Source organism: Gavialis gangeticus, unplaced genomic scaffold (genome assembly GCF_001723915.1).
Source record: "Gavialis gangeticus isolate Ggan-Ray unplaced genomic scaffold, GavGan_comp1, whole genome shotgun sequence".
Classification (NCBI taxonomy): Eukaryota; Metazoa; Chordata; order Crocodylia; family Gavialidae; genus Gavialis; species Gavialis gangeticus.
This window is the reverse complement of record NW_017729033.1, coordinates 70,849,304-70,864,265: the sequence shown is the minus strand read 5'-3', so window position 1 is coordinate 70,864,265 and position 14,962 is coordinate 70,849,304. Positions and strand designations below refer to the sequence as shown.

The 14,962-nt window shown below is 42.0% G+C and overlaps 1 protein-coding gene across 1 annotated transcript in view; it reads right to left on the bottom strand.

The window, feature by feature from the left end:
• FIP1L1 (factor interacting with PAPOLA and CPSF1) overlaps positions 1–14,962 on the bottom strand; it is a 76,842-nt gene that overhangs the window by 42,237 nt on the left and 19,643 nt on the right. The window contains exons 8-9 of the mRNA XM_019525862.1: positions 10,750–10,856; positions 4,303–4,410 (exon numbers count right to left, since the gene is read on the bottom strand). Coding sequence (XP_019381407.1) covers positions 4,303–4,410; positions 10,750–10,856 — 215 coding nt within the window. The remainder of the gene's footprint in view (positions 1–4,302; positions 4,411–10,749; positions 10,857–14,962) is intronic.

The window sequence follows — 14,962 nt, the reverse complement described above, 5'->3', positions numbered from 1 at the left end:
TCCCCAAGAGCCACACCCACCTCCCCATACCAATCCAAACAGCTCACACCCTCACAACCCCACACCCATCCACACACCCTTACCACACAACCCCCAACCACACCCTACACATAATATACAAGAGTAAGCCTTTATTTTGCGCTATTATGGAAATCACCTGTAGATACATACTACATAAATGTATGTAAATCAGGACAAAAATATTTTTTTAAAATAAAACCGAAATATGTTAGAGCAGATGTTTGATTTTTAGTATACTTCATAGATTTCACAGACATTAGGGCTGGAAGGTACCTCAAAAGATCAAGTCCAGTCCCCTGCCCCAGGGACAGGAACTCAGTTAGGGTCAAAGGATCCCAGCAAGATAAGCTTCCAAATGTTTCTTAAAAGAGTTCAGAGTAGGTGCCTGCACCACCTCTGGAGTCAGTCTGTTCCAGACCTTGGGGGCTTGGACAGTAAAGAAGATTTTCCTTATGCCCAGCCTAAAACAGTCTTGGAGAAGGTTGTGACCGTTGGTCCTTGTCATCCCTGGGGGTGCTCTGGTGAACAGACATTCCCCCAGATCCTGATGCAAGCCTCTTATGCGCTTATAGGCTGCTACCAGGTCACCCCTGAGCCTGCGCTTTTCCAGGCTGAAGAGTCCCGTGGCTCTCAGACTCTCTTCATAAGGCCTATTCTCTTTCCCTCTGATCATGTGTGGCTCTCCTCTGAACTCTCTCAAACTTCTCCACATCCTTCTTGAATTGTGGACCCCAGAATTGGATGCACTACTCCAGCTGTGGCCTCACCAAGGCTGAGTGCTGACATCCTGAGATTTACTTGAGAAGTATCTATGGATGCAAGCCAGATTTGTTTTCTTTCTGTTCCAAGACAGCACCTGCCCTGACTTCCAAAAGGAGCACTTTGAGGGGCAAGGGGAAGGCCTTCTGGTGACAAGGATCAGGAGTTAGGGACAGGACTTCTGGTCCCAAAATGATGATCAGGGGGCAGGGCACCTGTTAAGGGACAGCGCTAACACTGTGGCACTTGACAGCTCAACAAAACTCAGGAAGTAGCCCTCCAGCTGAAATAATTGCCCACCCCTGCTGTAAACCAATATCATGGATGTGGGAGGCATGCACATGAGTGGAATTGTTATATAACCTGAATGATCCAGCAACAGTGAATGGTTCCACTCTAGCCAAAGAACAGCTATTCATACGTCATTTTATTCACACCACCACTATTCTCCAAGGAATTGAATGCAAAGGACCACATTTTTCATACAGTGAACAGAATGTGTTTAGTTTTCAATCAACAAAAGGAAGGAAAAATGTGATGCAGCTCTGTTTGGAAATTCTTAACAGATATAACCCACTCCTATCTTTACCAGAAATGAAATTATGAGCAATAAAATATATTAACAAAAACTGAACTTTTCCAAAGATATAGGTACAAAATATGTCAGTGACCAATTATTAAGCTACTCTCTCCTAATTATTATGTATTTGCATCTCACTTTAGAAGCCACTGCCTAATAAAATAATACTTTGTTTCTTCTTGTGCTGTCACCACAGGCATGTTTTTTAGGGTGCATCTGACTCTCTTTCACAAGTGTCAGGAATTTATTTTGACACCAGCAGATTTAAGACTGTCAAATTCATTCATTTGTTTAACTATACACAGCAATTAAAAAAGAAATATGGGTTAAACTGCACATATTGAAAAGATATTAATTAAAAATATTTTAAGATCTCTGAAATTTCACCCCTTGTTATGCTAATTCACAGAATTAGAGATATTTTTCCTACTCATTTCAATGTTCATTGACATTTATTGAACATTTCTTGGAATACTGTAAAACAGAATGCTGACAAATGATTTTCAAAATGGCAAGATATCTTTGTGCTAATGGAGAGTTCCACTGTGACATACAACAGCTCATTGTCTCTTTTTTAGTAATAAAATTAGAAGAATAGACAGTAAATACATAATTAAGAATTTTGGGGAGGTCATCTTGAAAAGTGGTCCTCTCATACCTGGCTGCCTCGTAATGAGAAAAAAAAAAACAACTAAAAAAACTGCTATATCAATAGCATTTCACCCCGCTTAAAATTAAATGTATACATGGTATAGAAACAGGCAAATTTTGGAGAGTGTGTGGTCAGTTGGAAGGATTCTACCAAATGTGGTGCGACATGCCAGAATTAAGCTGTTCTGGAAAAAAGGCTGGAGACATGGTGAGGGAACTAACAGGATGTCAACTATCAGATAACCCCTTGGCCCTACTGAACCTTCCTGAGAACTCTGTAATACAAGTGTTATAGGGAATTGACCACATCTTCCAGTGGCTGCAACAACTGCAACTGCAAAAGCCTGGAAAAGTAGTGATACCCCTAAAAATCACTGACTGGGTTTAAAAGAAAAGAAAAGAAAAGAAAAAAACCGAAACTTTGGGAAGTTTTAGGACAACCTTTCCGTTACTATCAATTCAGTATTTTACAGACCAAAAAAGACAAAAATGCTTACTTGGAAATCTAGCAGAAGTTCTGGAATTTGCTAAAAAAATAAAAATAAAATAAAAACTCTCCTGCCTCCACACCAGGAAGTTTAGAAAACAAGTTTGACTATTAAAGTACAAGTTCTATGTGCTAACACATAAGAATAAATTTAGAATAAATTTAATATTTAAAAAGCACAGATGAGTAGAATATAATGACACTGGTGTTGTACAGGAGCTCTAGCGAAGCAGGAAGGAAAAGTTAAAAAATTAATTTCGACAGAAAAAAAAAGTTATGGAGAATTACATCAGCTATTACTTGAATAGAGGAGATGAGTTTTTACATCCAGATTGGAAATTAAACTTTTCAATTTTATACCTAAAGTGTTCAAGAGATACCATTTTTAATAACCTTACAATATAACCTAAGAAACATACTATTCAGCAAAAAAACTAACAGAAATGTGGCTGGTTAAGCCAGCCTGGAATATGCTTATAAATTTGTTCATGATCCAGGAAGTGATATGTTCAAGGAGTTTTTTTAGTGTTTTAAATTTATTACAAACACTGGTAGATCTCTCCGCTAAGCTGCTAAAAATTTCTAAATGATTACTGTATTTGGCCATGGTCTTGCATATGTACCAAATCAAGTGTCAAAAATACTGACATTTTCCTTGGCTTGTAGGGCTCTGGAGAGCCTGGAAAGCAATAGCTGTTTTAACCCAAATCCTACTGGTTGTAGGTCTGCATCCGGCTTGCAACACAACCAGATTTGGCCCAGAGAGCTGGGAGAGCTTGACACCCTTGTATTAAATCATTTCCAATGGATTCTTTTTTTTATTTTGTTTGAGGATTATATATTATATCATTAACCTATTGAATGAGCTTTAACCTTCCATTTAAACCAGTTTCTTAAAAACAAAATCAAATAACTGAACTAAAATAAGAGACATCATCAAAAATGTTCTTCACAAGAGGTACTCTTTCATTACACATTTTCCATACAGGAATATTCATGCTGTGTACACTCATTTCCATTTTTTTTTTCAAGTTAAACAGCTGTATTCATGGGCAACTGGTGTCGCCTTAGTCAGGGGGGCACTTGCTCCCTTGTGACCAGTCCCGCCAACCAGGAGGGAGGGTCCCCCCGTCACTGATCACTGCTTCCAGGAGTGGTTGTGGTCGCTTCTGGGAACAGCTGTAGCGATTGGCCGGCACTTGCTGGGGGGGCACTGGCGCTCCCACCTGCCCATTGCCTAAGCAGCAAGCACGACCAGTCAGGGGGTACACCGGCGCTCTCAGGGGGTGCACATGCACCCCCATGCATTACCACGGTTTGTGTTTGTTTTCCATCTTTTATTTAGTAGTAGAGTTTTTATTTTTAATCATCTGATACAACAGCTAACATATTCCTAAATAACCATTACTATTATAGACCGTGGAGGAAAAGTTATCTGGGTGTTAGGATGCACAGCCAATACAAACACTAAATACAATTAAAAAAAAATCATGTTCAATTTTAGCTTCGCACACATAAATACTAAGATTACCACCTGTTTTCAAACTCTCAAATGAAGGAAAATATGTGCTGCAATATCTAGGCATAAGAGTATATCCAAGAAGCCACATAGCAGCTCTAAGTAGGGTACATTTGCAAAGATATAAGTGGGACAATTTCTCACCAATGACAAAAACATTGTGTGTATGTGTGTGTGTGGGGGGGGGAGGATGCAGAGGAGGAGGGGGGAAGGGAAGAGGGGAGGAAGGATTTAAAATGTTAAAGAAGGATTGCACCCTATTTTTTCTTTTTTTGTTTCTCTTACCTTATGTCAGGTGATCCGGCCCTCCCATATCGTTCCTGCCATTTCCTGATGCCTGCACTGGCTTTTCTGGAGGCAGTGCTTGTCTGTGCCTGAGAAGAGGCGCTGTTTCTGGTGAGATAAATTTTCTAGGTCTTTCTTTTCTTGTGTCTCTAACTTTTTTGTTCTTTGAGCTCTGCTTGTGTTCCTCGCTCCTAAACCCTAATGACCCCACACCAATGCCATTCTCTATACTAGGCCATGTACCAGGGTTCATTTCTAGCCATGGAAAATTTCCACAGCAAGAAATGATTCCTAGAGAGGGAGCTGCACAAGAATTTACCCTGTAACCACCCAATTTCCTTGCTCCTCATGCCTTCCCAAGACTAGGGTGATCCTGGTCAGGGGAAAGTGTGGGCTACTCCAGTCCTCCCATTTCCAAGGGGATTGGAGAAGCGGGGCAAAGCCCCCTGTCCACTTTTCACTCTGAAGGTCCCCGCACATTTCCCATACCAGGGACTCCAGCATGCAAAGCAGGCAGGAGGCTTGCAGCATTGTTCCCTCCTCTTCGTGCCCAGGAGTCAAGTGGAGAGAACAGTGGGGCAAAGACTCCTGTCCACTTCTCATTCTAGGGACTCCAAAGTGAGAATCAGGCAAATGGCTGGCAGTGCCATTCCTGGTACCTTCAAACTGAATGGATGGCAAGGCAAACACCCCTACCCATCTCTCATACTGGGGGACTCTGATGGGCAAAGAGCTACAGGGGAGCAGCTCATAAACTGCTCCTCCCCTCCCCTCCCCTCTTGGTTTATGGAAGGAGTGGGAGCAGCTTCCCCTGAGCAGAGCCTTTCCCTATGGCTCCACTACTCCCAGTCCTGTGGGAAAGCATATTAACATTTATTCTCCCCAGAGAAACCCTCCTGGAAGCAACTTCTAATTGCCTAGAGTAAGTTTATTTCTCTCCCTGAATAGCCATTTTTGCTCTGGGAGAAAAAGCTGGAACATCTGTACACTCATGGTTTCTATCGGGACAGTGACAGTTTTTCTAGCGGGAACAGAACATCTGCACATCCCAATCTCATATTCCTCACCTCTCCTTTGTACAGCAGTTAGTGTTAAGAGCTAGCAAGAGTTCTACTGCAATGAAAGTATTGTTGGTAGCAAATTTATAATGATTAGAAAAATTACAGCTGCTAGTGCCTTGTGCTTTAAGAGATTTTTTTAAGTGACAAACAGGGATTGTACCTGCAAGCTTACCACCTTAAATGACCCACAGCTAGCTAAAATTCTTATTGTATAGCATTAGAACATTTAATACTTTTTTTATTAAAATACTAACTTGCTGTCAAAAAAGTAGAGTAGTACTTTCATAACATATCAATGGTTGGCAAAGAAGGTGGTAGCACAATGATCATTATATAACTGCTACTATATTCTAAAAACAGAGCTTAATCAAAGAAGTAAGCACTGAAAGTGATCCAACCATAATTTACTGTGCACATCTCTGCCAGTCATTGAAAGAAATATATTTATGAATTACTAAGTTTCATCTGAGCATTTTTAGAAACAACATTTTTCTAGCACAGAAATTGCTTTTAACCAACAGTGCCCAAAATAATGGACATCAATTATTGAAAGGAGTGACTTTGCCATTTAAAGGCATGCAGTTACAATGATTTAACTAAGGGCTTTGTCACAGGTTACCTTAAAACAGGCATAAAGGCACTTAAAATGAGAGCAGACATATTAGTTAAAAGGTATTAAACTGTGATAAGTATTTTCTAAATGTTTTAAAGTTAGCCATTCCAACTGAGGTTTATCCTTGATCACTTCTGCCCAAGACAACTCTCAGGAGATAAAACAATCAATCTGTAGTCCTCCACAATCCCAGAAAGCATATGGCCCAGCCACTCTAGCCATCTACATCCTCTAAACCTCTAGTGGTCTCCCCTCTCCACCCACCCCTTCATGCTTAGTGCAACCAGGCTGCTCTGGCTTAACTGCTGTGGGAAAGCATGCTTTCCCTGGCTCCAGGGTTTTGGCACCTTGAGGCTCCACACTCATTGTAGACCTATTGGCTTAACTACAGCAAGAACCAGAAGCCGAGGAAAGCATGTTTTCCCCAGCTCCGGAGTCTCCCTGCCTGGCAGTTCCGCACTCAGCTGCAGTGAGACCCAGGAGCCACAGAAAACATGCTTCCCTAGGCCCAAGGGTCTGGCCTTGTGCTACCACTCAGCCTTGCTCTCAGTGAGGAGTGGCTGCAGCTCAGCCAGACCAGAGCGCTCTGGGGAAGCAGCTTCCCTCCTGGGTAACAAGCCTCCCTCCCGGTTACCTTCTCCATGCCCCTACTCATTAGGCCCTCCAGGGGCAAATCAGTCCTGCAGGTCTGAAACAACTTGAAGCCTTCACCTGCGCCTGCCCTGAAATTGCCTTAAATTTATGACATCACAACATTGCACAGGTTTCTGACATAATACAAGTAACCTGTGTCAAAGCCCTCAGGTTTATACAGAATAGACAAACACATCACAAACCCCTGTTCCAAATAGGTACTGAATGGGATGGAATAGACAAAAGATATGAATGGCTATGAATATAAATGTACTCTGCCAGTATGTAAGACAACCATGTACGATTCCCAACAGCATTCCCCTAAAGCAGTGTTTGGGAACCTATGACCCAAGGGCCAGATTGGCCCACGGAATTATTTAATCCAGGCTGCAGAGTGGGGGTTTTGGTGGCAGGGAGTTTTGCCAACACCGCATCATACCACCCCATGGCTAGGCACTTTTGCCCATGTTACACCACTGTTAGGCAGCAGAATGAAGTGGCAGCAGGGAGAAGCAATGGTGACTGGGTCCTAGTGCCAACTGGCCTTTGACCCAAGCTGGGTTATTCCAGCCCACCATCAGAAAATGTTGCTGACCCCATCCTAAAGAAAACAAGCATTAGGAAACCTCAGTTTCTTGAGGGAGGGAATAAGTCTCAAAGGCTAGGGACAGACATTCAAAAAGCCTGAGCCTGAACTGATTCAATCTTTGCAGGTTAGTCTACCCTGGCTAGGCTGAACTGGCTTGTAACTGGACAGACATTCTCTCTGGACTAAGGAAATTCAGGCACGTGTGCAGTGGCTCATGCTAGAAGCTGGGGGGTGCTACAACAGCCCTCCCTTCCCTTGCACTGTACTGAGCCAAGGGGGGGCATGGCCAGGCCCCAGCAGGACCTCTGATTAGGGAGGTCTGCCTGTACCATCTCAGGCTTTTCCCCACTGGCTGCTCAGGGGGCAGGAGGGTTGCCAGGCCCCAGCTAGCACTCTGAGGCAAAGCGGGGGTGTGCAGTGCACGCATCTGTTGATGATATGGAGCTTTTCAATCTCCCTCCCTGCTTCTTTATACTATCTGCAGCAAACTGACAAGCAAGCAAGGGGCTGATAACAGTGATTATCAGCTTAATCAGCAAAACAATAGCCTCTCTCCATTAGTTCAAACTCTTCTTAAACAGCTTACCAGCTGACCTGCTGATTAGCTCCAAAAATGCCTTAAGTGGTCACTGTTCTGTCTGCCTATCCCAGTGAAACTGGAGACACACAGACACCTGTCAGCATTAGCTAGTATACCACATGCCTAGGGTCCATGGGACTGGGGTCTGTGCTGTGGGAGATGGGAGGGAGGCATTCCTGCTTAAGCAGTAAGCAGCAAGGTGGGGCAGGGGGAAGCCAGACAAATGCTGCTGTGCCTGCAGTCTTTGTAGGAGCTCCAGCCAGGGAGCAGAGCGAAGGGGCCAGCTCTGCTGTGGAGCAGAGAGCATGCCAGGATGCTGGGGGAGTCTAATTTATCTTAAACCAGCAAGGGGTCTCGGACAGACATTGCATAAACTGGTTTGAGCCAAATCAGTTAAGTCCGATACTATATTTATAGATTTTAGGGTCAGAAGGGACCTATTAGATAGTTGAGTCTGACCCCCTGCCCTGGGCACCCCAGCCAGGTGTTTATTCAATCTCCTTTTAAATAGCTCCAAGGAAGGGGACAGCACCATCTCCCTTGGAAGCACGTTCCATATTTTGGCAACTCTCACTATAAACAATTTTTTCCTGATGTCCAATTTAAACTTACTTTCCTTCAGTTTGTGGCCACTGCTTCTAGTTACCTCAATGGGCACCCTGGTAAACATCATATCCCCTGTTTCCTGCTGTCCCCCCGCCCCGATGAGCTTGTAGACAGCAACAAGATCACCTCTCAGCCTTCTCTTACGGAGGCTGAAGAGATTCAGGTCCTTCAAATCGGTCCTCCTAGGGTTTTTCTTGTAGTCCTTTAATGAGATAGGTGGCCCTCCTCTGAATGCTTTCCAGGTTATCTAAAACCCCAAACTGCGGCCCAACCAATGCCACAGAGGGGGAAGTATCATCTCCTTAGACCTATTTGTAATGCACCGACTTATGAAAGAAAGAATGGGGTTAGCTTTACTTATTGCTTTATCACATTGGTGACTCACGTTCATTTTGGAGTCAACTATGACTCCGAGATCCCTCTCTGCTGTTGTGCTACTCAGTATGGTATCTTCCAGGCTACATGTGCATTGATGCTTCTTCCTCCCTAGATGCAACACATGGCACTTATCTTTGTTATACTGCATCCTATTCTTTCTGCCCACTTACACAGCCTATCCAAATCCATCTGGATTCGCTTCCTGCCCTCTAGTTTGTTTACCTCACCCCATAGTTTGGTGTCTTTCATTCAACCAGGTTTATCTCAAACCAATTTCAGCCATTCTCAGACTGGTTTATGTGCACTGAACATCTGTTCTGTTACAGGTTTAAACCAGTTTCTGATCACTTAAACCAGTTTAATGTGTAATGTCTGTCCATAGCTCTCCAAAAAATCTCTGATTAACAAACAATGGACTGACTTTACTACCCCTAAAAACTCAGAAGAAATGGAGCTTCAATTTCAGGTAAGTGGCTTGATGGACAATGAAGTAGGCAGGTAAAACTAGAAAAAAGGAAGAGGCCTAGCATGAGATATTTACCCTAGCTAAAGTGTACCTCAAAGCTTTCTAATAAAAGGAAAAAACAGCAATGCACACACACATTCACACAATGGGTCCAATAAACTAACATGGCACTATCACATAAGCCCATACAATATGCCATCTCCATCTGCCACTATAAATACTTTCTACAAATTTTAGCCTGAATGGATATTTAATTAAAAGCCTAGTATCATAACAGTATACTAAAGCGATCTAAACTATTTCAAAACACCAATACAATAATGAGCTGTATACACAAGGAATCGTATCTTGTTGCAACAGCAGAACTGCATACAGTTCTGGAGGGATCGTCCTAGGATACTGTGTTCTCTCTGGGGAATTTTATTATCAGAAGCAGACCAAATATATAGTTCAGAGAAGAAAGATAAGCATTATTAAAGGCTTGAAAGATGTGTTACTGAAGACAATTTCTAGAATAGATGCTGGAAGAGAAATTACCTAGGCTGTACAAGGAGTACTAGAACAAAAAACAAGAGAGAGGAAAAATTTAGGTTGAATATCAAGCAATTATTTCTCTCTGAGATACAGATACCTCCTAAATAGCCTCTTAAAGAATGCTTCCTGGCTTGAATATTTAAAATTAATATGGACAAATTATTGAAAACTAACAACAGAGAATAACCTTGAAGTGATAAGGAGTAGAATTGCATATTCCAATACATTACTCCTCCAATTACCTACAGTTCTATGCTAAAATACTGTCAGGTTTGTTGAGTGGGCAATAGAATGCTTTCCAGGACCATTTTGGTTACCAGTACAAAATAGAAGCACCATGAACTTTGTTATGTTTGGATTGAGTCAATTACAAAACATGACTACTTAAAATTGAAGGGGGAGGAACAACAAAACATAAAAAATAAAAATTCAGTAACAAAGTTATTCCCTTGTATTTGTAGAAAAGAATGCAATAAAATGCATGAAAACAAAAGCTACCTAGCACGGAAGGGAATGTGTACTAGGAGCCCCCTTTGAGCTTCTTTAAGTTGTAGCATCACTAACCTTAATTTTGTTTATTTAGAGAAAAAAATAGGTGGTAGAAGGTACAAAATGACATTTTTCTGCTTCACACCTACTTTTTAAATGGCCAGTCTAATTGTACATAAACAGTACTGCATATTCAATATTACGACTTTCATTGTTTTGTTATTTTTTCTGTGTGCTCAAATCTCCACTTTTTTTTTTTTTTAAAGTAGCACAGGAATAGAACTATACAAACCAAAAAGCTTCCCCTGCAGAGCTGGTTGTAGACTGAAAATGAGTAGGATCACACTTTCTTTTATTTTTTGATTATTAAGAAATGTTTTGTATTCTTCCCCCCCCCGCAACAGGTCAATCTTTAAGCATACATAGGTAACAAGAAAAGATTAAAAAAAACACCCAACATTTTACCTGAAGTTATAAAATCATGACTTTCCAACTGACCTGTTTGGAATTCCTGATTTGAAAAGGGGTGGAGGAGATGTGAAATCAGCTTTGATTGGCTGCAGTATCACTTCCTTTTCCATGTTTCCAGTTCTGCCCTGCTGGACCTTTAAATAAATGTTTCAACATTAGCTTGACATGAGCAGCTGAACAGTGCCATTTCTCATCATAGCAACATATATTGAAAGAAAACAGATCACATGAGCACAATTTCAACAAAATTAAAACTAGCACTCCTGCAAGCAGTTAAACCCCATGTTATAAGAATGTGTTATTTGCTGGGAATTACTTGTGACAAATGTAGGATAACAAAACAGCAAATCTTTTGCGAAGAAATTCTTCATCAGGTGAACCAAGTAAGTGTCTATGAAGTTTATAGATAAAAAAACTAAGCAAAAAGGTGAGCTCATAATCTATTTACCCATTTTAATGAAAGCCATTAAAATCTAACTAACCACTTCACTTCAGAGTCACACCAAGAGTATTGTATTTATTCACATACCACGTATACCTTCCCCCGAAAACAAGCCATCCATAATTATGATGCAAGTTCTAAACAAAAGAACCTGAGTTCCAAGCCAGAATGGAGGCTATGACTGTGCTCAGCACCTGCTCACCCTGAGCTCAGTTCTTCTGCTGCACAGAAGTGAGGTATACTCCTGGTCTTCAGCACCATTCTCCCTCCCCCTCTACTGAAGGGCCAAAAGAGGACTCAACCGTCTCAAAAACCACCCCACACCTGCTCTCGTAGCCCCAGTGTCCCAGCTCTTTAAAAAAAAAAAAAAGCCCTCACTCACCAGCTGCTGCCAGGCAGGCGATCCCCACTGCCCCCTGCTGCCTGGGCGGCTCTGCCACGAGCCTCCATCCCCTGCCTGCTCTCCCAGCCCCACCATCAGCTCTTAAAAAAAAAAAAAAAAAAAAAAAAATGGTCCGCACTTACCGGCTGCGGCCAGATGCTGCGTGGGGGATGAGGGGGCTCTGCCATGAGCCTCCAGAAGCCCTGATGGCTGGTGCAGCAGCTGGTGAATATGGGTTTTTTTGGGTTTTTTTTGAAGAACCGGGAGCTGGGGCCAGGTGGGGCAGCCATGGAGGGGGCTGGGAGAGCAGGCAGAGGATGGGGGCTAGTGGCAGAGCCCCCCACACAGCATGGGGCAGTGGGGATCGCCCCCTCCACCAGGCAGCAGCTGGTGAATAGGGGCTTTTATTTTTTATTTTTTTAAAGAACCAGGAGCTGGGGCTGGGCAGGGCAGCCTTGAGGCGGAGCTAGAGGAGCAGGCAGGGGATGGGGCCTGGCGGGGGTTCCCCCATGGTCCCCTCTCCCCTCCTCCAGCCCCCACCCCTTACTTACTGGCATGGAGTTTGGGTCCAAGTCCCTGCGGCAGCGAACGGGGACTGCTCCAATCTCCTAAGCTCTCCAAATAAATTCAAAAAAGATTCGGAGAGCTCCAAATCAATTCAGAACTTTTTAATGGTCTCCCGATTTGATTCGGATTCAGAGATTCAGCCACCAAATGGGGCAGAATTTCCTCTGAATCGAATCAACACCTGAAGCTTCGCGCAGCCCTAATGTTTAGCTTCCATCTGGTAATGATAGTAAGGGGTGACATGGTAGCAGTTTTCAAACATTTGTCATAAAGATGGAGAAACATTGTTTTCCCTTGCCATGGAAGGCAAGACAAAGGGAAAGGGACTTCAGCTTCAGCAAAGATTTAAATGAAATTTCAGGAAAGACTTCCTAACTGTAAGAATAATAGAAAAATGGATAAAACAATCTCCAGACATTGTGGAACCTCCCTCTTTGAAGGTTTTTAAGAAGAGGATAAATAAGCATCAGTCTGGTTCAGGAACAGCAAATCCAGTATTTGTGAAGGCGCTGTATTAGCTGACTCTCAAGGCCATCCACCAAGCCTGTGATTTTGCAATTCTGTGTTTTGTTACACAATACAGCTTCCACTCTCTAGTTTTCAATATTCATAAAAAAAAAAAAAAGTGTTCGACTTATGAATAAAAGTTACTGAATAGCTGCTTAGACACATATTTACAAATCTGGATTTTAGCTGAACTGTGGTACACTTTTTCATATGCTCTGATATTTCAGCTTTTCATTGGCAAAGTTACACGCTAATTTCACATAGGCCCAGCAGTCCATCTGTGTACAAAGAGGTAAACAAGGCCCTTCGACTGCAAGCTGTTCAAGGTATGGACTGTATCTTCATTTACCTTGTTATATAGAACAGTTTTAGTGCTTTAGTAAATAGTAATAAAAAAGAACAGTCTAGGATTCTTAAAACTAATTGGTATGTCCCAGTTTAAGCAGAAATCACGGTAGAGATATTTCCAAGTAATTAGTAGTACATTTAGCTTTTTTGCACTACTAATTACTTGGAAATATCTCTACAGCGAGGTCATCTTGGCTTTTAAACCAAAACTTTGATTATAAATTTTCTGGCATTAATCCAACATCAAAACACTGACATAACCACTTCCACCTACCACCATGAAATGCATATATAGTAGCTCACATTAAAAAAGTTTAAATATTAATGAATTACCTTCCCAGACCATGAACATACATTAAAACCTGCAGCAAAAGAATTATACGTACCCCAAAGACTGACACATCACTAGATTTCTTCCTCTGGGATGAGCTTCAAACTTCAAGCCCCCAATTCAGTTGAGGCAGTTTTTAAGTTGGAAAACTTAACTATCCCCCAAAAAAGACTAGGAGTGCCAGAAGATTTTGCTCTTTTAACAGTCAGCTGCAATGGGAGACCACATCCTTCTACTGCCTTATCCCTTCCTGAACTCTAGCATAAGCAAGGAGAATGGAAAAGCTACAGAAGCTTATATCCTCCCTGAGGCAGAAAAATAAAGACACTGTAGTGCAGTGGTTCTTAATGTTTTTAGGCCCAAGGCACCCCTCAGAAAATGTCAGCACTTAGATTTCACTTATTTGGGGGTTTTTTACTACAAAAAAATTAATACTGCAATTCTTCTGTTACAAAGAACTCAGAAAGGCTTCAACAGGTCAAAATATTTTTAACGCTACGAATTCCTATTTGTAATCTCTGGGTTATCTTGTGAATCATGTTTGGACACCTGACAATGCTAACACAGCATGACACCCTTGAAAGAAGCTCAAGTCACACCAGGGTGCCACGGCATCCTGTCTGAGGATCACTACCTTAATGCATGGGTGTCAAAGACATGGCCCACAGGCTATAGAGGGTCTTGGCCTGACCCCACACACTGCATATGGCACATGCTGGCCTGGGCCCTGCACATTGCATGTGGAGCTTGGCTTGCTGGGGCCAGATCACACCCACAGACTGTCACTGCATGCTGGAGCCAGCATGCTGGTTTGGCGCAGATGTGTCAAAGTGTGCGCTCCAAGCGCACCACGTGCAGCATGAGCATGGGTCTGATCTAGCCCACAGACTGGTCCCGTGTAACTCACCTACCCCAGAGGACCAGATGAATTTGACACCCCTACCCTCAAGGATACTGAAGCAATAGAAGAGAGAAAAAACAGAACCAAAAATGCCTGGCTACAAATTGGAGTCTCTCCTGCAGTAATTTGCCGCAGAGGGATAGCAATTGACAATTCTGAACCAATTTAACAAGGGCTCAATGAGATTTACCCTGGATATTAAATAAGAAATTATAAAAAATAAAATAAAATAACTGGTACTATAGTTCAGTGTAGAGACTTATACTATGAGAAGGTTGAATATGAAAGAAAGAGCCGTTTTAAAAATGGAAAGCTAAAGCTTCACTCTAATATGCTAAACACAAATATAGATAGCTAGACTTGTTTTGTTTCTAATACAGTGTAATTCTCTTGCAGATGAAAATCAGATGGACAGAAAGTACAGTACAGCCAATTAAAATTAGACAATTGAAAAAATTAAGAGACTCATTGTCATACTCACCAAGAAAGAAAATTACAAACCAAAGTAAAAGCTACAAGGCTGCAGAAACAAAAATCATGCCATACTTTATAAAGCTTCCCAAGCACATTTGCATGAATTTAATCTGCATGAACAAACAATCTATAACTAAAAAGAAAACCATGACATAAAAGCAAGAAGTTTCATCTGCCATTTGTTAGTGCAGCAGTGATGACAAAACAAGAACAATATTTTTAATCAACAAATTTGTCAAATTAATTGAGTCACCAACGTAAAATGAGAGCTTAGAAAAATAGCTATGT